Source organism: Canis aureus, chromosome 15 (assembly GCF_053574225.1).
Source record: "Canis aureus isolate CA01 chromosome 15, VMU_Caureus_v.1.0, whole genome shotgun sequence".
NCBI lineage: Eukaryota > Metazoa > Chordata > Mammalia > Carnivora > Canidae > Canis > Canis aureus.
Window position 1 is genome coordinate 57,133,221 of NC_135625.1, and position 25,945 is coordinate 57,159,165.

General features: G+C 38.7%; 1 protein-coding gene across 1 annotated transcript in view; it reads right to left on the reverse strand.

Moving 5' to 3' along the window:
* Positions 1 to 25,945, reverse strand: part of DGKI (diacylglycerol kinase iota) — a 429,239-nt gene that overhangs the window by 130,329 nt on the left and 272,965 nt on the right. The window contains 1 exon segment of the mRNA XM_077850064.1: positions 21,415 to 21,477. Within this exon segment, the coding sequence (XP_077706190.1) occupies positions 21,415 to 21,477 (63 nt within the window).

Consider the following 25,945-nt stretch of genomic DNA (forward strand, 5'->3'; position numbering starts at 1 on the left):
CTTTCCCCCAGGCGCTCCCCACTAGCCAACCAGTGTGTCCTGCTTTTCTCATGGTTCAGCCATGCCCACTCCCTGCCCACATGCTTCTGTCTCCCAGCTTTATATCTTTGCCCACCAATTTCAGCCACACAGTGTTGCCTCCTGAGCCACAGTCTCCACCAATCTTCCTGACCTGACAGGTGGCACACCATGGACATACAATAGGAACTGTCATTTGAATGGAACTTTCCAGATCCAAATGAATTTATATATTACCTCACTTCCCCTCCAGAGTGATCAGCTAGGCAGGAGACAATAAAATGGAGACTCTGGAACTGCCTGTTACTCTCCCCCATCCCACCTTCTTAGACACTCACTCCCTTGCTGTCGCACCCATCTGTTCCAAAGGACCTACAAGGCATCCCACGTTCCCACCAGCCACGGCTTGCTTGCTTAAACATCCTTCTGTCTGAGGTACTTGGTGTTTGGCCTGCTATCAAATGTTGGGGACCATCAGCTAATTTTAGGGCAATCATGGAGTCCATCGTGGAAGTCTCCTTTGAATTATTTTGGATTCTGGACTAAAGTAGGCAGCTCAGCAAAGTGTAAGAGCTCAGGCTCTGAGTCAGGTCGCCTAGATGTGAAGTACAGGTGTTCCAATTACCAGAATCAGGAAACCCTGTGTTTTCAGATTCCTCATCGGTAATGTAGAGATAACAAGATCCACTACACAGGTTTCTTTCAATCCTCATAACAGACTCTCCTCATTCCAACATTCTCACATGAATACCCTTTATGGACAAAGATACTATGAGGATTAAATGAGTCAATACCAAAAGATGCCTGGCTCATTGTAAGTGCTCAGTAGATACTAGCTATTATCAGTTTAATCATTATTCTGACAACTACTCCCCTACATAAGATTTTGCTAATAAACAATAGCATCTGCTGCTGCCAGGTAGTGGAAGAAGTTCAGGGGTGTGCTGGGCCCGCCTAGGCACTTCTGACAAGCAGCTGGGCTTTCTCTGAGGGGAAATGGTCTAGCCTGGATAGGGCCATCATTCACCTGGATCTTCTCCCACAGGTATTTTACAGGCCAACCAATAACATGAAAACAGACAACTAGAACATGGGGAAGATAAAATACACAGACATTAAGTGAAAGCCAAGCAATTCAATTGTGTCCCTTTATGTCAAAATATATTAATCTCCCATTAATGGCTGAGTGGAGGTGGACGATGACAAAGCTGTTCCTTGGAGTCTGGGGAATAGCAGTGCCATTAGCTTTCTAAAATTAAATTTTCCCAAGAAAGTTAGTAGAGCATAGAAGAGATGAACTCCTGGATAAAAATGAATTTGCCTCCATGCCAACATCTACCACAAACTATTCCTATACTGACGTAGGCTCTGTGGTAGGGGTTTTAAATCAGACTTCTGTCGAAACACTCAAGGTTCTGAAAATGGACTCAGCAATCTTTGAATTCCCTCTGAAATCAGGACAGTGACCTCTACCTTACCTTACCTTATCACAAATTTCCTCTGAAATGTCAAGATTGAGTTTTCTGCACATGTTGGAAGTTCATGACTCTGAACATAACTCCTAAAGGTCCCCATGACAACTCCCTCAAGAACTGCCATAAAAGAATCTCATTAAATTCATGCATTTTGGCTCCAGACCATGCCTTCCCATAGCCACATTATACACACCTGTTACCCTGAGGCACTGGTGGGGGAGGACGGAGGTGGAGCACCATCCAGACAACTCCCAGAACACTCAATGCTATTCAACTTACACCTTCCTTACTACACAATCCTCATAACAGAATCTCCTCATTCCAACCTTCTCACATGGATACCCTTTATGGATGAAGAGAATGAGCTGAGGGCTTTTGTTCCCCAGGGTTACTTCAAGGCCGGCAACACCACAGACTTCATTCTCATTGAAAACACAAATCATGGGATCCCTGGGTGGCACAGCAGTTTGGCGCCTGCCTTTGGCCCAGGGCGCGATCCTGGAGACTGAGGATCGAATCTCACGTCAGGCTCCCGGTGCATGGAGCCTGCTTCTCCCTCTGCCTGTGTCTCTGCCTCTCTCTCTCTCTCTCCCTGTGTGACTATCATAAAAAAAATAAATAAATAAAAAGAAAAAGGAAACACAAATCATATGGGAATAATATCCTTTAATTTTAGGACACTATAACACAGTGTGCAATGCAAGAAGGAAACTCAGAAAAATCTTAGTTCCAATCTGAACGCTGTCAATTAATATGTGTTTGACATTGAGAACCCTAAAGTTACCTTGGCAAAAACATTCTCTGACCTGAAAATGGAACTGATAATAGGAATATGTGAGCACTGAATGAGAAAATACATGTAAGACAGCACATCCCTAGTAAATAGTGTAAAATATATTGTTGTATTCTTTTAAAGATTTTATTTATTCATGAGACAGAGAGAGAGAGGCAGAGACATAGGCAGAAGGAGACTCAGGCCCCTTGCAGGGAGCCCAATGCGATGCAGGACTCGATCCCAGGACCCCGAGATCACTCCCTGAGCCAAAGTCAGATGCTCAACTGCTGAGCCACCGAGGTGTCCCTATTGTTTATTTTTATTAATAGACTATTATTTTTATTAATAGACAATTAGTTAATAGTCTGATGCTTCAACTTCCACAAGCATTTTTTTAATGTAATCCTAGATAATATAGCAGAGGCCAGAGTCACAGCTCTTAGTAGTTAGTAGATACTGAATTTTAGCATAATGACAGTTTGATGATACAGGCAGGGAGCCAAAGACTGAGTTACGTAGCCATCTATAGGCTATGGGATGACAAAGCAAATGGGGACTGCGAATGTTTGCAAGATATCTTAAGGATACTAAGAATATAAATCTTCATTCATGTTCCGTGCGACCCTCAAAGTTATATAAGTACTCTACATTTCGTACTTTGTAAATGTCCAATCTTCCTTAACATTTTCAAATGCTTCAGGGTAAGACCCGCCCCTTAAAACACTCATTAGGTAGATTCACTGATTTTTATGATGAACTGTAATTTAACCAGGAATTTGCTACTCATATATAAAGAGTTAGTTTTCCTTTGAAAGGTAGAAAACATCACAACTTTTGTCTGCCTTTCTCCCTCCAGGCCTGATTTAATCATGGTATGTTGCTTTAATTTATTTCAAGCGATTGTAAATGTGGGATTCTACTTGACCATAACCTACATATAATATATTTCTGACTACTCTCCAAAAGGATTTCTTTGAACTGGCCCTTGTTTTATGAACGGACTTTAGTGTGACTTCATGGCACAAAAGACTATTCCTCTTCTTTACAATGCCAGCACCTAAAAGAGTCTAACCTGGGTTGTTTACAATAAATGTTTTTAAACAAACAAATGAGTGAAATGCAAGAAAGCTGAATTCCTCTGGGACTATGCATGGCCCTTTAGCCCAGTTTGACATCATCTGAGCCACTCCATAGCTGTTTTTCTCTTTGTGAGCCCTAGGTAACCCCTGATGGAGTTGTCCATTTCTGTCCTTTTTCCATCCAGCTCTCCAAGATCTGGAGGTAAATCTATGCAGGATGATGCTCCTTCACATCTTAGCTCTAGGGGGATCTGCACAGAGAGAAAAGAACATACAAATGGTAGATGTCCCTACCAGGAAAGTATGTAAACCATTTTAGGACCGCCTGTTCTTCAATTAAATCACAGTGAACCAGAAACATTGACCACACCACATCCTTTCATCAGCTGTCAAGCTGGGCCTTATTTAGATATAATTATATCCAAGAGCTTTCTTTAACAACTTCCTAGAAATTGCTGCAATTTACCCTGGGACATTTTCAAGCTGCCACTGCACAATAATCTATCTAAAAACACATCCAAAGAGGCCTCTTTGCATTGAGCAGTGAAACCAAATTGAATCAAAGCTTCTGAACAGAGATTTAAAGTGGATTTCTGACACCTGCTGTGTTCACACAGCACTCTTAGAATTCAGTTGTCTCCTGCCTGGAGTATAGAGAACAATGCTTCAGAAATTTGAAAAAAAAAAAGATATAAAGGAATTTTTGAATTTGGGACCAAAGATAAACCAAGATTACATTAGCAGCAATCATGAGCTCCCAGGGTCCAACATGTTTTTCTAGAGAAAGTACTTTTTTTAAAGGTTGTTAATTGTTTTTCAATAGAAGTTGTTGGGGTGCCTGGGTGGCTCAGGTGGTTAAGCATCTGACTCTTGATTTCGGCTCAGGTCATGATCTCAGGATCCTGAGATAGAGCCTGGTATGGGGTTCCACACTTAGCAGGGAGTCTGCTTCTCTCCCTCTCTCTGCCCCCCACCCCACTCGCACTCTCTCTCCAAAATAAATAAATAAATCTTAAAAAAAAATTCTCTCCCTCACCTCTTGTGGTCTCTCTCTCTCTCTCTCTCTCTCTCTCAAAAAAAAAAAAAATAGATTAAGTTGAGTAAGTTCTTAAGACATCCATTTGTGAGGTGGTTAATATAATATGTCATAATGGCAAATTATTTGAGACAGCTATCCCTCCGGATCTCCAACAAGATAATGGAATTACAGCATTACAGAGTCAGGAGAAAACTGAGATGTTCACTAATTCACTGTTAGCTATTCCATCTGATTGTATATTGTGTCTCTGATTGCAGCCATGGCTGCTCCATCTCTGCTTGACTCTCACCAAGTGTGGAAGGTGAAGGATAGAAGTGCTCTATTCTTTGTTTAGACTATTCTAAGCATTTGTAAATTCTTCCCAAAGAAATTATATCTCTTTCCATAATTTATTGACTTCTCTTCTACTATTTGGGTTGGAATTGGGTTTTAAGTCACTGGGATAATCAACCACAGACACTAATGGCAAAGGAATGTAAACTTTAAGCACCAGGCCTAGACACATATCAAAGAAACTATTTGCTGACTTAATGGCTAATAGATTAAAAATAGATTTTAAGTACCAAATATCAGAGAACTTTTATGCAACTGGTAGAAACAGATATTTTTAAAGTTTTCTGGAGATCTTCAAATACATATTGAGATGTACATTTTCATGCTTTCTATTGGAATAAATTTTTTTAATTCTGAAATTGTGATAAATGAATATGCAGTGGAGTGAAATTAGCATGTCGTATTACAGACTATTTCTTCAGCTGGGTGTCAGGCTCCTGGAATGCAAAGGAGAAGCAAAGACAAAGAACTAGTAGTTGCTTCACTTGGTGGCACTATAAGCAGCTCAGCAAGTATAGCAGTTTTATTTCGCTTTAATGGAAAAGAACCCACTAGCCTTGGTCAATTTTTCAAGTTCTCCGACCATCCTCTTCTTTTTGTGATAGTGAATGTCATAACTGTCATTGCCTCAGTCATCAACTCTGAGACTTGTATGTGGAATCATCCCATGTGTACATAACATTACAACTTCTGAGTACAAGAGTCACAGATGTATGTTTTTTAAGTCAAAGACCCCCAAACGTTCCTCTATATAAGAACACACTGTCCCTTTATCTTCTCCTTTCCCTTTATCCACGCTCACTAAATCCATCTCTCCGTCCTCACTCAAATCCCCCCTTCAGTAGGATTCCTCCCTCTGGTTAACTCCTGGAGCACTTTTCTCTGGATTTCTGTTCAAAATACTCTTCTGATTTTCCACCTGCTCCTCCTTTCCCTCCCTTGCAACTCATCCTCCTTTATTTGTTTTTAAGATTTTATTTATTTATTTATGAGAGACACACAGAAACATAGGCAGAGACAGAAGCAGGCTCCCTGCAGGAGCCCGATGCAGGACTCAATCCCTGGACCCTGGGATTATTCCCTGAGCCGAAGGCAGATGCTCAATCGCTGAGCCACTTGGGCGTCCCAATTCATCCTCTTTTAAATAGTGTTCAAATATGTATGCTTCTCTACCCCCTCCAGTAGCACCTCCCCTCCCCCAGACCAAGCTACTATCATCTCGCACCTAGACTGACTGCCATAGATGGCGCAGTCAGTGTGAAATGTAAATGTGATCATGACATGGTAATGCTTCACCCCCATTAAATCATGAGCTCTTCAAGGACAGGATGCCAGCTACATCTTATCCAGCAGTAAGATGCTGCTTCCTACATGGACTTACTAATTTTGAAGTGAGAACCAGTTTTCATGACAACTACATTCTTCATCCTACCTAATCATGTGTGCTATGTAATGTGCATCACTAACCAATCAACAGAAATTGGTTCAAGGGAAAATTCAATTCCCATTACTAAACTAACAAACAAAAAACAATCTCAATATTCATGCTACCCTCACAGATGGGGTTGATTCTCTGGTTTATCTCTGGTTAATAGGAATGGAGAAAAATGTCCACTTGTAATTAGATACCACCTACAGATTTAAATCTCCTGAGAGTTTCCTGCCCTAATAGTTGCTGAATTGGCAACTAGGGATGACAACTTCTCAGAAAACTTTATAGGAGTTTCAGACCTTAGGTCCCCAATTATACTCTTTTTATGTTGTTTTATGTTTAAAGAGTATAGGAGCTGGACAAATATCATGATGAAAGGCAAAGGAAGCAAATACCCCTGGGAAATCTAGAGGGATGGAATTAAAGGTAGAGGGTGCATGCATTTTTGTAGAATCCTGCAAATTCTAACTGCTGAATGAAGAACAGTTAAGAACAGTTGGAATGGGAACAGGAACTCAAGGTTAGTCTTTCATCACACCAGGCAAGAATCATTTCTGCCTCATGAGATAAGTCTACTTGATAGAGGTGTCCTGGCTATTAAAAATGACTAAAAATTCTATCATAAAATACTAATATGGGCTACTTATAGTAGCAGAGCCTGCAGTGGCTTGGAGAATTCTTTTGCTGCTCTGATTGTACAGAGGTCCATTAATTAGCTCCAGTGGAATAAGGAAGGAAACCCTGGGCCTGAACCAATGAGACATAACAGAATAATGTTACTCTCAAGACATCCAAATGGCTTTAGATATCATGTGCTCAGAAAGAAAGACATTTTTTTTCTCCAGGTTTCAATTTCTATGTATCAAACAAAAGGAAAACCAAGCATTCATTTGCTATTTAAATGCTAAAATCTTCCTTTGGGTTTGCAATCACAAGCTGTTGTAATATCCTGTTCTTCTTTGTAAATGATAAAGAAACTGTCTTTCTTTTGGAAGAGAGTATAGAGCAAGTGTTGGGATTTGTGTAGTTTAAAAAGTGTCCTTCTAGGGCACCTGGGTGGCTCAGTCAGTTAAGTGTCCTACTCCTGATTTCGGCTCAGGTCATGATCTCGGTGTCATAAGATGGATCCCTGGGTTAGGCTCCATGCTCAGCGAAAAGCTACTGGAGATTCTCTCCCCCTTCTTCTGACCCCCATCCAATAAATAAATAAATCTTTAAAAATAAATAAATAAAAATTAAAAGTGTTCTTTTACAAAAGAAAATACTGTAGCCCTTCACACATATCATAAAGGAGTAAATTAGGCCAGAATTATTAGCATATTTGCTCACCTTATAGAAACCCTATACACTTTGATGAATCAAGTGGTGATATTTGATTGAGAGTAATATTTATTTAAAAAAAAAAACCCTAGAGGGGCACAGTGTCTCAGTTGGTCAAGTGTCTACGGTTGGCTCAGGTCATGACCTCAGGGTCCTGGGATAGAGCCCCACATTGGACTCCCTGCTCTACCAGAGAGTCTGCTTCTCCTTCTCTCTGCCCAGGCTCTCTCTCTGTCTCTCTAAAATAAATAAATAAATAAATTAATTAATTAATTAATTAATTTTTAAAAATAAATATATTTTTTTAATAAAAACCTACAGTACATGTCATCTAAAAATGTTTAACACTTATTTCATCTCTGATACTATAGGAAAAATTGAGAATTTTTTAAAGTAAAAATAACCAACAAAGCAGAAGCCAAAAATGTGTAAGACAATAATGGTGTAAAGATAAACATGGCCATCTTAATAAGGTAGAGAAATGCAACCTCACTTAATTTGAGAAAGGATTGAACATATTACCAGATGTGCTCCTACTGGAAACTATAGGGCAAAGGAAATAGCTCTGCACCCCTAGGAAACAAGCTCAGTAAGAAGAAGATTCCATATTTGGTTTACATCAAGGAAATAAAAAAGTACGTATTGGCCTAACAGTAAACGGCATTACATAAGAAACACTTCCTTAAATGGTTTCAGCTTTCTATATAAAACATTTTAAGAAAGGACACATATACTTTCTTAAAATCTAGGTATTCAGAAAACTTGTGAAACCATTACTCATATTAAATAATTAGTATTTTACCATGTTACATTTGACTCATGTTCCCCTCCAGGTTGACAATGGCTTGCAAGATCTGGAATACTCAGTGGTGCTGCATCTGGCCCTAGGGAGGAGAGGACACCACTTGTTTCCTATTCATCCACCTATAGCTGGGGGAAAGCTACGTCCTCCACTCATAGCACAGATAGGCTCCCACCACCTCATGCTTCCTCGTCAGAGATCCATGAACAAATCAGAGTCCCCAAACCTGACTCCTCTTTCCAAGTCAGTAAATGTAGCCAATTAGGTAGAAACTGTTATTGCCACTCTCTAAACCCTAATCTAATGACCAAGGGAATCTTTTTATATCATTCTTTTGTTGGTGTCAAAAAATGGAAAGAACAAAGACACCTTCATAGAACAGTACTTGCAAAAATCATATAATTCTTTTTTTTAAGATTTTATTTATTCACTCATGAGAGACACACAGAGAGAGAGAGAGAGAGAGAGGCAGAAACACAGGCAGAGGGAGAAGCAGGCTCCATGCAGGGAGCCCAATGTGGGACTCGATCCCAGGTCTCCAGGATCACACCCTGGACCGAAGGCAGATGCTGAACTACCCGGGCTGCCCCAAATCATATAATTCTATCATTACAACTACTAATCAACAAAAATTTAAAAATAAATGCAAAATTTGATAGTAAACTTGATGAAAAAAAAGTTCCTTAAGATATACTTTTAGTGGTAGACTAATAAATTGCTTGGATGGTCAAGAGCAAACACAAATTAGTCAAAATACTAACTAGTTACCAAAACTAAAAAGAAAATAATGGAGGAGAGAAGGAAAACAATGGGTTCTGCTGAGAATGCCATGATAGAATATGAATATAAATCAGGGTACTTTTGCTTAGGTACATTTCCCTTTCTCATTTCTCTTACCGTATTACAGAGCAAGCCTCTACCAAAGGCAGTATTTTAACATTTCATAAGCCAAGAACCTCTCATCAAGGAAACATTTAATTGTTTTACTTTGCCTGAGCAACAAAATATCATCAGACCAAAAGATTTATGTCCCAATTAGAGACATAAATCACCTCTCCTGAGAGCCAAAGGAGAGGCTACATGATAAAGAAAAAGTACAATTCTCTCTAATACAAAGCTGAAAACTTCGGCCTTTTGTTCCATTTATAATCCTTCCAACATCACTTTCATTTCAGTCAAATATCTGAGCTCCAACTTTGGAATTGCTGAATTCATTTTTAGAATTTCATTTTCTAACACAAAATGTGATGAGTTCTGGGGATTAATTAAGTGTAGCATCAACAAGGATTTTCTCTTTCTGCCTTTAACCATGTACTTCCTTTTCATTTCCTGTAAGTGTTTCAGGGCATTATGACAGATCGGGAAGCTAAACCACATTGGTATAATTAAATTAAAATTCTACAAATAAAGTGTGCACTGCAGCTTATTACTACCTCAGCAAAGCAATCCAAACTAACAACCTGTTGGAATGCTCCAAACAAACATCTAGATTTCTTTGTTACTGATATATTCCTCTGATTTATGATGGAATATGGTATCAGTTATCATTGTAATACTGGAGTAAATCTGCAATGCTTCTCTTTTCTCTCTGAATGCAGCAAATCCATTAATAACACTGCAGATTGTGGTTTATCTAAGATAAAAATAACTACTTTCCAGAAGGGTTTTTTTTTCCTACATAGAGAGTCCATTTGTAAATAGATCTTTTGTTCACAAACACTAGCAAAATTACTCCCTTCCCTTTGCATTTATAGTCTGTATTTCTTTTTTTTAATAATAAATTTATTTTTTATTGGTGTTCAATTTCTATTGTTGCTTTTATTACAGTAATACCTTAGAAATTCATACATGAATAAAAATTTAAAGTTCATTTTGTTTGACCACCTTATTTTATAGAAATAGGATTTGGGTCCAGAGAGGTCAACAACAACCCTACTGCACCCAAATACCAAGAGTCTGCTATAAATAAAAGAGCAATATTCTTTAGCCTTTCTTATACCTTTTAATAAAAAAGATTTTAAAGAATTAAACCATTAATACAAGTCACATACTCAAAGTTCAGTCTTCACACAGTTGGTGATAGGAAAAGAAACAAAACTAAAATTCAGTCCAATTTATCTAGTATGAGGCTGGATTGTGTCATCACCTCCCCTCCCTTGTCCCCCCCCCCCCCCCCCCAATTCATATGCTCTTAACTCCAGTACCTCAGAATGTAAGTGTATTTAAAGATAGGATCTTTAAGGAGGAATGGAGTTAAAATGAAGTCATATGGGTGGACCCTAATCCAATTGGCCTGGTGTCCTTATAAAAAGAGATTAGGACAGACACACACACACAGAGGGAAGACCACCTGCAGACACAGGAAAACAACTACCAACTATAAGTCAAGGAGAGAGGACTCAGGAGAAACCAACCCTGCCAACCCCTTGATCTCAGACCTCTAGCCTTCAGGCTGTGAGGAAATATATTTCTGTTGTTTGAACCACTCAGTCTGTGGTAGTTTGTTACAGCAGCCCAAGCAAACTACACAAATACCTACTACAGAGAATCACTACATTTTATTTTCATCCTACAACTACTGATTATGAAAAGATCACACAAAGAGAAGAATGAGAGGCATCTGATTTTTCATTTTCCAAAATTCCTACCTGGCTTGGAAATCTAATCTCTGCTGGTTTGATGTCACTGTTTAGGATATTCAGACCTTAATTTCTACTTCTCCTAAAAGTCAAGGTACATAGAATAATCATATAAATAATACATATTTGTATTGTGTTTATTGAACTAATTTATTTCCAAAGTCATTTTTTATTTGGAATTCTTAAAATTTATTTTGATTAAATAAACAAAGAAATTAATAAATTTTCCTCCTCCTTTGTCTTGCCCAGTGGGCCTGGTGCACACACTGTACCTGAACCCTCCTACAAACTCTCCCCATGGCTCTGAAGCTGATTTGTGCAATCACCTCCTCAGGCCCTACACCTCAAGCCAACACCTGGGTATATATTCCCTTCAGTTCTGAAGTGACCTTTTACTTTATAAGAAGTGCTGACTCGTAAGTGTAAGACTGTTTCTACACCTACGCAGACATGAATAATTCATCTCCAAAAATAAATTTTAAAAGCAACAAGATACAATTTTAAATGTTGAGGGAGTCCTAAATGTATTATGCCTTACATAACTGTACCAGAGGCTGCCATCTGTGTTTACCTTTGCTAAGAGAAGAACATAGGCCTCATTCGTCCACCATAGTCGTGGGCATGACCCTTCCTGAGGTGCCATGTTCACAGACCAAACACCATTACTAACAGTTCTACAAGACTCTCCGGGTTCTTTAGCTGTACTAGAACTTATTTTTAATTGGGGCTTGTCATTCTGACATTTTTCTTATAATAACACTGGAGCTGCAAGCCTATAATACTAAGGAGTCACACATTTGAAACACGCAAAACTGAATTCTAAGTTAATATTTCCAAGTTTTCTTTAAAAAGGAAGAAGTTAACATAGTGTGACTGAATAAAATGCATAAATCATATACACAAAAATAAACACGCACACACAGGAAAATGATCAGAAGTTATATCAACAGTGGCATTTAGGGTCTTAAATGCCCTCTCCACAGCAGAAAACTTTACCACTTCCTGGCATATACTCTTAGTTAGGTTCTTAATATTTCTTTTTCTCAATCTTGTCATTGATGTAATGGGAATAATGACAATTGCTACCACAGTTATCAAGACATTAAATTTGATCACAAGTCAAGGTGCTTATTAGCATAATACCAGACACACATTACCTTTCTAGCTAAATGAAAAAAATCCACTTGGGTTCTTACTGACAGCAAGGAGAAATATCAATTAAATGTACTAAGGTAGTATGGGGCCTAGCCTCCCTGACCAGTTTTAGGATAAAGGATGACCCTGTCATGTCCCAGGGTAAGTCTTGCCTACCTCAAGTCTTAGATCCCTTTGGGGCAGACCTTCATATAGTCAAGGGTGATGCCCTGGATTTTACCATAACAGAATTTTGGAGATGATAGAAATCCAGGGGAACAACTGCATTTCTATTTTAATATTTGAAAAAATGAAATGCAAAGAGATTAACACTGGTCAATGTCAGACAAACAAAAGCAGAGCTCCCCTGAATATTCAAAATGGCAAGATGTTACAGGGCAGTGCTACTGAATAAGGAGGAAAACACTCCAGTTAGAGACCTCCTGTGTCTGTTCCTAATGTCCCTCTTCTGACCATCTGAGTGGGAATAAAAGTGCAAGTGGAGTGAGGAAACTCTTGGGGGAACATTGCGGAGCACAGGAAATAAAACCACTATCATCTAAGCTGCAGCCTGGGCTCAAGTTTGCAAAGCAGTATGAGATGAAGCTCAAGTAACTCTTACTTTTCCTTGGAATTCTCAATTTGGCTTATCTGTTTTACACAACCAGGAGAGAGGATACCACTGGCAGAAAGGACACCAAATATTTTGACATTATGAAAGTTCAAGAAACCGGACAATAGAATGCGAAATCACCAGGAAGATAACCCAGAAAATGTGAGAGTGGGATTAAGAGAAAAGAAAGAAGATGGATTAGCAGTTTCCTCTGCTCAGTGGTTCAGAGAACAAATAGTTTTGTATTCCAGAAAGCCTGAAGCTAACTCTAATGCCTCCCTATCTCACTCTGAGATGCAGTAAATGACATTTTTTTTCTGTTCTGTGGATGTAGCAATTCTCTCCTGTCCTTTTTAAAATATGAACTTTAATTTTTCTCCCTTTATAGAAGTAATGCGTGTTCACTAAAATCATTCAGAAAATAACAGAAAGCCTCTAAAATACTACCCATGATCCTGTCACTCAGAGATAATAATCACTCTAAGATCCAATAACAATGAAAGCCTTAACAATAAATATATTCATAATTTCTTGAATGCTTAGGCACTTTTGTTATCCTCACAATTGATTTTGAGATCTAGAAACTCTGACCTAAAAATTGTAATCTGTGAATCAGAATCAGGACAGATTTCCACCCCAGACATGAAGCACTCTTCTGGAGGCTCAAGTGGTGCAGGAGTGCTTTTTATCCTGAGGTTCTCAAGAAAGTTTCTGTGTTATCCACCTTTAGCTTTATTCATTCTCAGGCAAAGTATATATGATAGATCTTCTGGGCTACTTTAGAGGTAACCCTCACAGTTTGCAGAAATGTATGTGTAAGTTTCTACTTTGGCAATGTTTTTACTACTCCCAGACAGTGTAGTTTGTAGTAAAGTGGAGTTTATAGAAAGAAAAAAAGGAAAAGAGAAAGGGTCTGAATAAAGCACATCAAGTCTTATTTTCTAACTATAGGGCCAATATTAAATAAATGGAATAAACAGACTCTTTACACCACATTAGACAAATTCATAAAAATGTTAACAAAAAATTTAATGTCACTAGTTGGAGAATAGACTTTTAGAAAGCACTTCAAAGATCAACTAGTTCACTTTGCTGGCCGGCATGCAAATGTTAAACTACCTATGACCAGTTCGTGTTTTCTTCAGTCATGAAGACTGGAGACTCTTGGCTTTATCCGAGTAGTTTCCCAACAATAAAATTCTTAAACTCAACCCAAAACAGAACCTGTCTAAAAAAAGACATCAAAAATATTTCTCTTTCTCTTACTAAAACTCCCCCTCTTCTTGGAACAAAAATCAATTTACTTTCATCTTTTACCATGAAGACTTCATTTATTGAAACCACTTTTAGAATGCTGAATCATATTCAGCTTGTAGTCAAACATGACAATTTTTGCTTTTTCATGGATCTGTGTCCAACTCTGCCTTCCCCAAGGTAACAAGCAAATCCACACAACTTAGCAGTGGGAAATGTCTTGTTTATGTTTAAATTGTACCTGTTGTGCAAAATGGCATATTATGTTTTACATATGTTGATTGTAGTTCAAGAAATATAGTAGTTTCTCTGCAGATTTGTTTTGCTGAGTTTAGCTATGGTACAGTGGTAGAGAAGGGGATACAGTAATATAGCACTCTGCTTTTAGAAAGCAGTAGAGAATTCTAGTTCTGAGTAAGGTAAGTAAACATACACCATTCTTTCTCCTTTCAATAAATGCAGTTATAAATCTGGACAGGATTCATAAAGCAGCTATTTGAGAACTCTGGAAAGTAAATGACAACAGCAGATTAGAGAAGATCAGAATATAAAATCCCATCAAATGGTGGTGAACTCTCCCTTCCTTTTCCTGCCAATAAACTTGGTGTGGACTCCAGGCAGCACAAAGCCTGAAATGAACATCAAATGTAGGTAGAGAAAGCTCCAAGAAAGACCTTGAGCTCTGGCTTCAGGAAAAGAAAGGGGCTCTGAATGCTCAGAAAAATTTATATATATTCTCTCCTTACCATTTTCTTACACCTCAGCATTCACCCTGGCAGCAGCATTGATAAGGTGCTTAAAATTATAATGGAAGAGAGCTTTCCTCTCTGATAAAAGGAGCAGGAATCCCAAGAGGATGGGATAAATTAACATTGCTTTTATTCATCCTCTTTCACTGCTTAGTCCTGCACATGAACAAAGTTGCAGGAAGTATTCAGTAGAGCAAGATAACTAAAACCTTAACTTTCTGGCTGGAAGACCAAAAAAAAGGAGACTTAGAGAATAGCAAAGTACTGGGATCACGCCCTCCGCCAAAGGCAGGCACTCAACCATTGAGCCATCCAGGCATCCCAGTTTCTTGGCAAATTCTAAAAAACATTAGAGGGCAGCCCGGGTGGCTCAGCGATTTGGCACCACCTTCAGCCCAGAGTGTGATCCTGGAGTCCGGGGATCGAGTCCCACGTCGGGCTCCCTGCACGGAGCCTGCTTCTCCCTCTGCCTGTGTCTCTGCCTCTCTCTCTCTATCTTCCATGAATGAATGAATGAATGAATGAATAAATAAATAAATCTATCTTTAAAAAAATTTAAATTAGATTAAAAAACATTTAGAGGACAAATAATTCCTAGTCCCCTAATCTTTTTCAGATGTCCTAATAAAGGACTTTAACAAATAAATCTACAACTAACAATCATACTTTATGGTGAAAAAAAATGGAATGATTTCCCCCTAATATTGGAAGCAGAGCAAGGATATCCACTGCAATCACTTTTATTCAGCATCGTACTAGAAATTCTAGCTAGTGCAATAAGGGAACAAGAGAAAAAAATGAAAAGCATATGGATTGGGAAGAAAGAAAACCACTCCTATTCACAGATGACAAGTGTGACCATGTAAAAAATCCCAAGGATGCAACCAAACTTCTAGAACTAAAAAGTGACTTCTCATAAGACCATAGGACACAAGGTCAACACATGAAAATCCATTGTAGTTTTATATACCGGTAACCAAAATGTAAAACCAACACATATCTAACACAGGCACATACCTAACAAAATATGTACAAGATCTCTATGTTGAAAACTACAAAACAATGATGCACAAAATAAACAAATGGAGATACAATACAGTATTCATGGACTGGAAGTCTCATCAGAGTAAAGATGTCTACATTCCCCAAACTGATCTACAGACTCAACACAGTTCCAAAGTTCTAGTAGAATTTTTGGAGATACAGTCAAGTTTATTTTAAAATTTATGTGTAGGACACCTGGGTGGCTCAGTGGTTGAGCATCTGCCTTTGTCCCAGGTTGTGATCGGGAGTCCTGGGATCGAGTCCCAATGTCGGGCTCCCCGCAGAGAGCCTGTTTCTCCCTCTGCCTATGTCTCTGCCTCTCTCTGTGCCTCTCATGAATAAATAAATAAAATCTTAAAAGATAAATTTTATATGGAAAAGTAAAGGGACTTGAGTAGCCAAGACAATTTTTAAAATATGGAATAAAGTGGAAAAATAACACAATTAGATTTTAAGACTTACATAAAAGTCCAATAACCAGAATAACATGACATTGACAAAGACACAAATAGATCAATGAAAAAGAACAGAAAGTGCAGAAATCAATGTCTATCCATCCTTATATATCCATAGCCTCCATATATACATCCAATTGATTTTTGATAAAGATGTAAAGGCAATTCAATAGGAAAAATCAGTCTTTCTAACAAATGGTGCTGCAACTATTGAACATCTATACACAAAGTGAAATAAAACATTAGCCAAAAGCTCACATCTTATACAAAAATTAACTCAAATCATAGAACTGAATGCAAAATGTAAAAAAAACAAAACTATATAACCACTAGAAGAAAGCAAAGGCGAAAATATTTTATTACCTGATATTAAACCAAAAATTCTTAGATATAACACCAAACACACATACACACACATATATATATAGGAAAATTTGATAAGTTGGATTGTGTAAAGAGAAAGAGAAGAAAAGATACATGCTGAGGGGAAAACATTTGCAAAACACATCTCTAACAAAGGACTTGGATCCAGAATATATGACTCTCAAAACTCAAGAGGAAAAGAACAAATAGCCCAATTAAAAAATGTGCAAAAAGGGATGCCTGGGTGGCTCAGAGGTTGAGCATCTGCCTTTGGCACAGGGTGTGATCCCAGGGTCCTGGGATCAAGTCCTGCATCGGGCTCCCTGCATGGAGCCTGCTTCTCCTCTGCCTGTGTCTCTGCTTCTCTGTGTTTGTGTGTGTGTGTGTCTCATGAATAAATAGATAAAATCTTTAAAAAAATGCAAAAGACTTGAGCAAATGCTTTATCGAGTAGTATATAATGGATGGCAAATAATGAAAAGACACTCATTAGAATGATTAAATGATTAAAATCTTAAAGTGCTGGCAATACCAAGTGCTGGCAGGGATGTGGAGCAACTGAAACTCCCTCTCTCCTACTGCTGGTAGAAATGCAAAATTTGCACTCTAGAAAATAGTTTGTCTATTTCTTATGAAGTTAAACATACACTTACCGTATGACCCAGGAATTCCCTTCCTAGGTGTTTAACCTAGAGAAATGTAAATTTATATTTACACAAAACTTGTTCATCGACGTTACAGCAGCACTATTCATAACTGCCTAGAACTGAAAATGAACCAGATGTCCTTCAACAAGTAAATGGATAAATAAATGGAAGCATCCATCCATACAGTAGAATACTACTCAGCACTACTCAGCAATAAAAAGGAACACGTGACTGATACATGCAACAACTGATAAATCTTGAAGACATTACACTGAAAGAACTCAAGTGCAAAGGGTTACATATTGTATGATTCCATTTATGTGGCAATCTCAAAAATATAAAACTATAGTGATTGGTGGTTGCCAGAGTTTGGAAGGAGAGATGCAGGAATTAGGCAGATTTCTGTTGGTAGTAGAGCAGTTCTGTATCTTGATTAGGGTGCTGGTTTTATGAATCTATACCTGCCTTAAAATCCCAACTGTATACCAAAAAAGTCCATTTTTGTATGTTAATTTTAAATACTAAAAGAAAATAAAAAATAAAAACAGGGATGCCTGAGTGGCTCAGCAGTTGAGCGCCTGCCTTTGGCTCGGGATGTGATTGCAGGGTCCTGGATCGAGTCCCATGTCAGTCTCCCACAGGGAGCCTGCTTTTCCCTCTGCCTGTGTGTCTGCCTCTCTCTGTGTCTCTCGTGAATAAATAAATAAAACCTTTAAAACAAATAAATAAGTAAATAATAAAAAATAAAAACAAATGTAATAAATACATAGTCATTTACATGGAAAAACAACCAGAATATGTACATGGATGCTTATCAGATGGCATTGTCATTTTATTATAAGCAACAAACTATGTCTATCCCTGGAATGTTGATTTCTATAAGACAAAAACCTTAGCTTTATAATCTTGGTATCTCCAGTATCCCACAGAACCCCTGGTATTTAAAGAAGGCACTCAATACTTTTTGAAAGATAAAAAATTGACGAAAATTAAGTATAAATGGTTTACATTATTTCATTTTGGTGGAGAACAGATACAAAATGGAATTTAATAAGCAGTTAGTGAAGGATAAAAGTTCTAGAAAGATAACTTACAATTACATACCTTTGTGCTATTTTTGGCTGAACAGGAGCTGGTAGTTGGAATATTTAGCATAAATATTCATGAATTTATAAAATTTATAACATTCATGAATTTATAAAATTCAGTGTGCATATGTGTCCCTCAGCGAGGACTTTACTATGAAGTCACTTAATTATAAGAAATTTTTAAATTGAGGTATTGCTCAATAATTCATTAAGCTACATGCATGAGATTTGTGGTAAAATTCTCCATTTGTTTTGTTTTGTTCTACTGCATAAAGCACTAAATACTTTTGAATAAAACTCAGGATTCATACATGATCATATGTGATCAAAAATAAAATTTCAGGGTTCTTTGTAAAAAGGTGAAATTTTCCACATGCACAGATATTAATAGTATGTTCCAATTCCTAATTACACTGCTACTACTATAAACTGCTCAAAAAAAAAAAAGTTTTTAGAAAGCTAAAGAGAAAGACCATGTGCGTCGCTTTAGAAACCCAACATTTACCATCAAACAGTAGAAAGGGAGGCTTCTCTCCAGAAAAGATCATAGAAGAGTTTTTCTGAGCAGAGAATGGCTGACCAAGGGTCAAAAAAAAAAAAAAATCCAAATCAGACAACCTTAGTTCAAAATACTGGGGTCTTCACTTTCATGAGGACCAAAGCAACATCAATGCATATATTAAGTGCTGCTGAAAATAACAAATAGCAGCATGAGAGTGGGTCAAAACTGTTAACCAATGACATAATATATAAAGACAATATCTGTTCTAGGATTTTTCTCCAGGCTCCTTGACAGTGTTTTCTTATGTTTTTTTTTAAAATAGTCTAATTTAATAAAGCTTATTTCATTAATACTTCAGAGACATATAAATATAAAATCTATAATATATAATATTTACTATATCATATATAGATATAAAATATTTTAGATCAACATTCAAGTTTAAAGTGGCCACACCTAGGTGTTTCCCTGTTACACCTTATCACAATATTGACAGTTTATCTTACTGTAGTATGCACACATGGAATCAATATAAAAGAGTCTCCTTTAAATTTTACAACCAAACACTTAAAACACAACCCAAACTTAAACTGTGATAGAAATGGGACAGATTCCACATGCATCTCTACTATTGATATTCTCAATTCTTTGAAATCTATCTATTAGCCCCTGAAAATTACTGAAAGCTACTCCTTGGACTCCTATTTATTAAAGAGGCTTTTTGTAGAATGTAGGATTTACACCAGAATAACCTCTAATTGAAAGTTAAATATTATTTTACTATTGATTTTCTCAACACTCAATTTTTTTAAATTAATTTTTTTAAGATTTGATTGATTGATTGATTGATTTGAGAGAGAGAGAGAGAGAGAGAGAGCACAAGGGCAGAAGGGCAAGGACACTCCCCGCTGAGCAGGGAGCCTGATGTGAGGCTCAATCCTAGAATCCTAGGATCATGACCTGAGCTGAAGGTTGATGCTTAACCAACTGAGCCACCAAGTGCCCTTGACTACTCAGTGTTAAGTTCCATGAAGGCAGATCTCTGTTGTGCTCACCTCTAGATTTCAAGGACAAAATGGTGGACACAGAACAACTACAAAGTAATGTTTTTGAAAAACAAAGAATGAATAAATGCATATCTATAAGACTAGGACTGGAAGTAGGATTATATGATTAAATTTTAGGGATCATTTTGGCATATTCCTAGATGATAGATACTGTACAGTTCAATGACATGTGTATTCTTTCACTCATTCATTCTGCCAACCAACGACTCTGTTTGGTTTCAGAATATTTTGGGTTAAGTTCTGTGTTCAGGGCCAGGGACACAAAAATTCCTAAGAAGATATGGTCAAGGATCTCAAGTAGCCTAAGTCTAGTGCACGACACATACACATATAGACCTAATGTAATTAATACCAGCCTATTAAACCTTGAGAACTATAATAAATATATCAATAGTGAGCTCTAGTAAGAACATAATTAATACAACAAGAATCAACAAAGAATTCCTTGAAAAGCCAATGATTCAACTAGGACTTAGAAAGACATAGATGAAAGGTGGCAAAACTGTAAATTGTTAAAGGTGTGAACTTTGAAGCCAACCATGTGAGTTTGCACCCCAGTCTACCACTTGCTGGCTGTGTGATCTGAGCAAGTTACTTAACCTCTTTGTGCATCAGATTCACCACAATACCATGGATAGGGGAGTAACTAGTTAAGTAGTTAATGTAAAGCACCTGTGACAGTACCTGAACCAGAACAAAAGCTAAGTATTTGTAAGATGAAGAAAGAGCAAGACAGATGTGACAACCTAAAAAGTTGCAAAATGCTTAAAAAAAAAAAATCACATTTTTTTTCCACCAGAGAAAAAATAAAAGCATAGAATACATTAAGTATAAATTATGAACCCTGGGTGAAGTGTGTTTTGCTAACTCAGAGCCAGTTTTTTCAGTCATTGATCTTTTATTACAATCCATGGATTCTCCACCCCCAATAATGCCCAGATGCACCTGCATTCACTCAGAACTCCACACGTGGGAGCCCCAGGTGGCGCAGCAGTTTAGCGCCTGCCTTTGGCCCAGGGCGCGATCCTGGAGACCCGGAATCGAATCCCATGTCGGGCTCCCGGTGCATGGAGCCTGCTTCTCCCTCTGCCTATGTCTCTGCCTCTCTCTCTCTCTCTCTCTCTCTCTCTCTGTGACTATCATAAATAAAAAAAACAAAACAAAAAAAAAAACTCCACACGTAATTTTCGGAGTGGGTTCACAAATCAAGGATGGTAGGCACTCCTTCAACATCATCCCTGAGCTGCAGATAACAGAATGGTCTATGGCTGTTACAAACTTTCCAGAAGAACCAACAGCTTAGCATGGAATTTTATACAACCCCATGTAATTATGGGCCTTAAAGTAGTTAGCCAAAAATTTAAACCTGAAGCCTGAGAGCACTGAGACAAACAGGACACAAAGGACTGGACAGCTCCTTCTCAAATCACAGAGGGGTAAAGAAGGCAACCAGGGCTGGCAGGTCCTTGTCTGAGAAGCAGACGTGGGTGGGCAAAGGAGCAGGTAGGTGGTCCCCACCTCCCCCCCCCCCAGGAGGACATGAGGGTGCTGGCCAAAATGTAGAAATGGAGCGGCTTTGTACTCACGTGGTGAAGGAGCCAGGGGGAGCCGAGACTCTCCGCAGGTCGCCAGCGGACACCTGGTGCATACTAGAGGCAGCAGGGAATGAGCAGCGAAGACAGTCAGCACAACAGCGTGGACAGACAGGGAGCAAGCCAGGGGAGAGAAAGAGAGACATACACAGTTTAAACAGAAATTAAATGAGTGCATCACCACACAGTGAATGAAAAGAAAAGGAAAATCCAGCCAGCCACGGACATAATCCAAAAAGCCAGTGATTGCGATGAAGCCAACAGGACACACGGCAAGGGCCGACTCTCAGGTGAGCCACGGAGCGGACCGGAGCATGGGGCAGGGCGCGGGCAGGTGCGGCAGCAGTGCGGACACTGGGCAGGGCTACAGGTGGGAGGCATCGGCGTGCTCCTCTCTCGCTCCAGGTCATTTGGCACATCCAAGGAGAGGATGCGCACACACATGCATACAGGCACACACGCACTAGAGAGGGGTAGGCTAGCACAGTAAACTCATCTTTGAGGAAAGTCCAGGTAAACTTAATCCTTTAACATAGTCCTCCTAACTCCAGAGCTCTGGAGGAAATTTGTGTCAAAAGACAACCATCGTGGAAAGATGGCTCAACAAAACCTTTGAAGATTCTGAAGGTAATACCAAGAAAGCCTAACTTCATCACAGTGATGCTGTAATTCCACTCATACTCTTGGTAGAAGAGGGAAGCCATAGACTTCTCTATTTTCTCTCTTCTTTTATAAAGGAAAGAACCTTCAGTAGCTATTACAAAAGATGAAACATAAAATTTAAAAAACTAAATCCAAAATTTGTTGTCACATTTACATAATAGTTCTCTTCGCTCTCTCAGACCATTTGAAGAGCTTTTCTGTAACTGTAGTAGGCACAGCAGCCCCATTCCTCTTTTCTGCTGGGTATGTAAGTCCTTACACATAGTCACCTATGAATCAACTCCTTGTTTTCCTCAAAGGACTATCATTTACAACCAATAATGCTTCTGAACAGCCAAGATGATGGAATCCAATTAACCGAGTTGCCCAATTCAAAGTTTGCCAACTAAAAATCTTGCCCCTGAATATTATGATCGCCTTTCACAGTGTAGTCTGAATTACCAGTGAACTCAGGATTTCAGCTTGCTTAAGATCTCCCCAACGGCCTGAGAAATTTTATATTTCTGATCTCTCTCAAAGGTGCTGTTCAAATAGGGTAATCAAATTTACCTGGGTACCATGTTACTAATATATAAATATGAACCTAGATAATTTCCTCTATTTCTTTTTGGGGGGTGATATTTTTTAGATCTATGTTATTTTGAATACGATCTCAGAGAAATGTATCTGATCCATGAGCAACCCACTTATTCAATACATAATCATGTCTTAGACATACTGGTAGACACTGAGGACCCTAAGAGGAATCTCTAAGCATGGAAGAGAGACACGTAAATTAAGAACTATATTATTCTTGATAAATGGTGTGATGAACATAACCTAGAACACTAACAGGAATAGATAGATTAGGGCTAATGGCTAGAAGTAGATAGAACACTAACGGCTAGAAGTAGATAGATTAGGGAAAGTGATATTTCAATGGAGTCTTGAACTTGAGCAAGAGTTAACAGACAAAAAGGCTGGAAGAGCGACAGAAGTGCAAAAGTATGAGGATGCACAAGGCAGTCCACTGCCCCAGAATAGCAATGATTTCTGGAGTGAAAGATGAGGATGATGGAGGCAATGATCAAAAGGTCCACAAAGCTAAGGAATATAAGTTTGACCTTTCTAGAAAGATCCTTGTAATTAGTCTATTGGAAAAAGCATTGTGTGAAGGGCAGTGACACTGGAAGCAAGGAATCATGAGCATAGTTTAGTGATACTGTGGTGAGGTAACTTATATGGCCTTTGAACAGAGGCTGTAACACTAGCAGAGGGGGTAGATGTTGTGAGTTAAAAACATGGGAAATAGGGGTGGCTGGGTGGGTCAGTGGTTGAGTGTCTGACTCTTGGGTTCAATTTGGGTCATCATCTCAGGGTCGTGGGATCAAACCCCATATCTTGTGATATGGGGTACACACTCAGTGGGAGGTCTGCTTGAAGATTCTCTCCCTCTGCCCCTCCCCTGCCTTCTAAAATAAATAAATAAACCTTTGCCAAAAGAAAAAAGAAAAAAAAAAAAAAGAGAGATGTGGGAAATAAATAGAAGGTAGACCACATGGGGTGTGTAACAGCGCAGGTAACTGCAAGGACTCCATGGCAAGGATGGGCAAGGATGTGGTGAATGGGCAGATGGTTCCATATAGACAAATATGAATGAAAAGGGCTCATTGGCTGATGAGCAGGGAAGGAAAGAGAGCAGAATTAACAAGCCCATTTTCAGCCTGCAGTCTGAGGTTGCTATCCAGGTAAAGATGTCACCTGAGATATCTGGGTATGAGTCTCTGGCTTTTAGAAAGAATATCTGGATAGAAAACACAGATGTGAGATTTATTCACTTATCTGTCATAGGTGAAATCTGGAGTACAGATGTGATCTCCTAGAGAAAGGCGAACCTGTGAGGAACACCATTGCTCAAGTGGAAAAGGAAGCCAGTTGTTTAGGGAATCACAGTACTTATTTCTCAAATATTCCAAGTTAACTCGCTACACCCAGCCCAATCCTTATCAGCCACAGAGGTTTCTAAATGAATTCTCCAGACATTTGAAGCCAGTTCTCTTTCTTCTAAAAGAAGACAGGCAAAAGGAACAGAAGTAACAATCTTAGAAAACAGGAAGGAAGGAAAGAAGGAAGGAAGGAAGGAAGGAAGGAGAAAAAAATAGAGGAAAACAGGGAAGGAAGGATGGAAATAAAGAAATATCTTTCAATTATCTCTCTGCCTTAGCTGCAAAAGTGAACTTGGCACAACCATGGCCAAAACAGAAAAGCCTAGAGGACATAGAAGGTTTTAGAAACTTGTAGGAAGGACTTAATGACCAGGCAATCCTCAAACTGAAAACTCCACCTGGAAATCCAGTGGAAGAAGTCAGATTTCAAAACAAGGATTTCTAGTAGAAAGAAAGAAGAAATCTAATTGCAAAGGGTGAACAAGAGCAGTGAGGGAGAGCAATTGAGGTTTAGTGAACAAGCATGACAAGATAACTAGGTGTTTGGTTTTCCTTTGAAAATGTGCTATCTGTATTGATTTTCTAAAAAATGTAGTGTTTTTATAGTTATTCATCATATATAATAATAAATATCTTTGTTAAGTTTTGCAGGTGTCCTTTTTTGAACTGAAAAGCATGTTATTGTGGTTCACAGAGGTTTCCTGAGGCCAGAGGCTGCTTAGGTGGATGCACCACTGCCCCCTGGTGGGAAGGAACAATTTTTGAGTTGAGGCTGTTTCTCGAACACCCTGCAGCTAAATCTATGCGGTCACATCATCTGTCATACGTAGTCTAAGTACGAAAAGAAAACAACCATTTGTATTTGTTTTTATATGTGAAGAAAGCCCAGATGAATTAACAATATGGTTGCTGAGCAAATACAAATTCTTTCTCAGTTCAAGGGCAAGAGCTGTTTGAAACTTAAGCACCTAGAAACAATTCTGTGTCTAATAAGGTTATTAAATATAGCACCGCCAGGCATGAGGATGAGAAGTCTTTACCTGTAGATATTAAGAACTTTTAGTTTTATTATAGCTTCTTAACTATCTACAAGTGACTCAAAACAACCTGAGCTGCCATATGACCTCCAAGATGGCTTTTCATTTACTATTTCAGAGCTTTCTCCCCAACCACTCGTTCATGGATTAACGCTAACATTTCTTGAGAGGATTTGGTCAACCATATACTGTTGTTGGCATCCTACCTTTTTAACATATAAATGTTAACATATAAATGTTGCCAGTTGTATATTCAGCCTAAGAGAAGCTAAAGGCAAAGAGAAAAGAAAACCCTTGGGAAGGAGCTAGGAGTTTCACTAGCTACAAAATGTAAACAAAATAAAGAATACAATTGAATGAGCTGTCTGGATAATGGTCTGGGGAAAGTGCTAAGTGACTCTGATGTCCACAGTGACTTTGAGAAAGGAGGAAGCAGAGGAGAGAGGATCTCTCACACCAGCTCAGACTTAGAAGCAGATGCCAAAAAATGCAAACACGTTAAGAGCCCTGTCTAATGCTATTCCTCACCATATGCCATCTCAGAAAGAGAGGTGAAGTCAGGTTCTGGCAGTGAGCTATGGCACCTGTGTCACTGATTTATTCTAGGCACTTCTGTAGATTGTCACAGTGACTCCATAAATATGTGGCAAAGCATGCCCTGCTTCATAGGCACTGCAGGAAGCCAGCCATTCAGTACAAATCAGTAACCATGCATCACAGACCACAGACAGGAGTAGCACCTCGGAAGGTCCCTCACTGTGACAGGATAATGACCCAAGGCTGAGCCCAGAAGCAGCCTTACCTTGAGTTAGATTAGGCATATGGGCATTATATATAGAAGATACCAAAAAAGAGGCCCCAAATCCCCATCCTTCCCCATCCCCTTCTCCAAACCCAGGT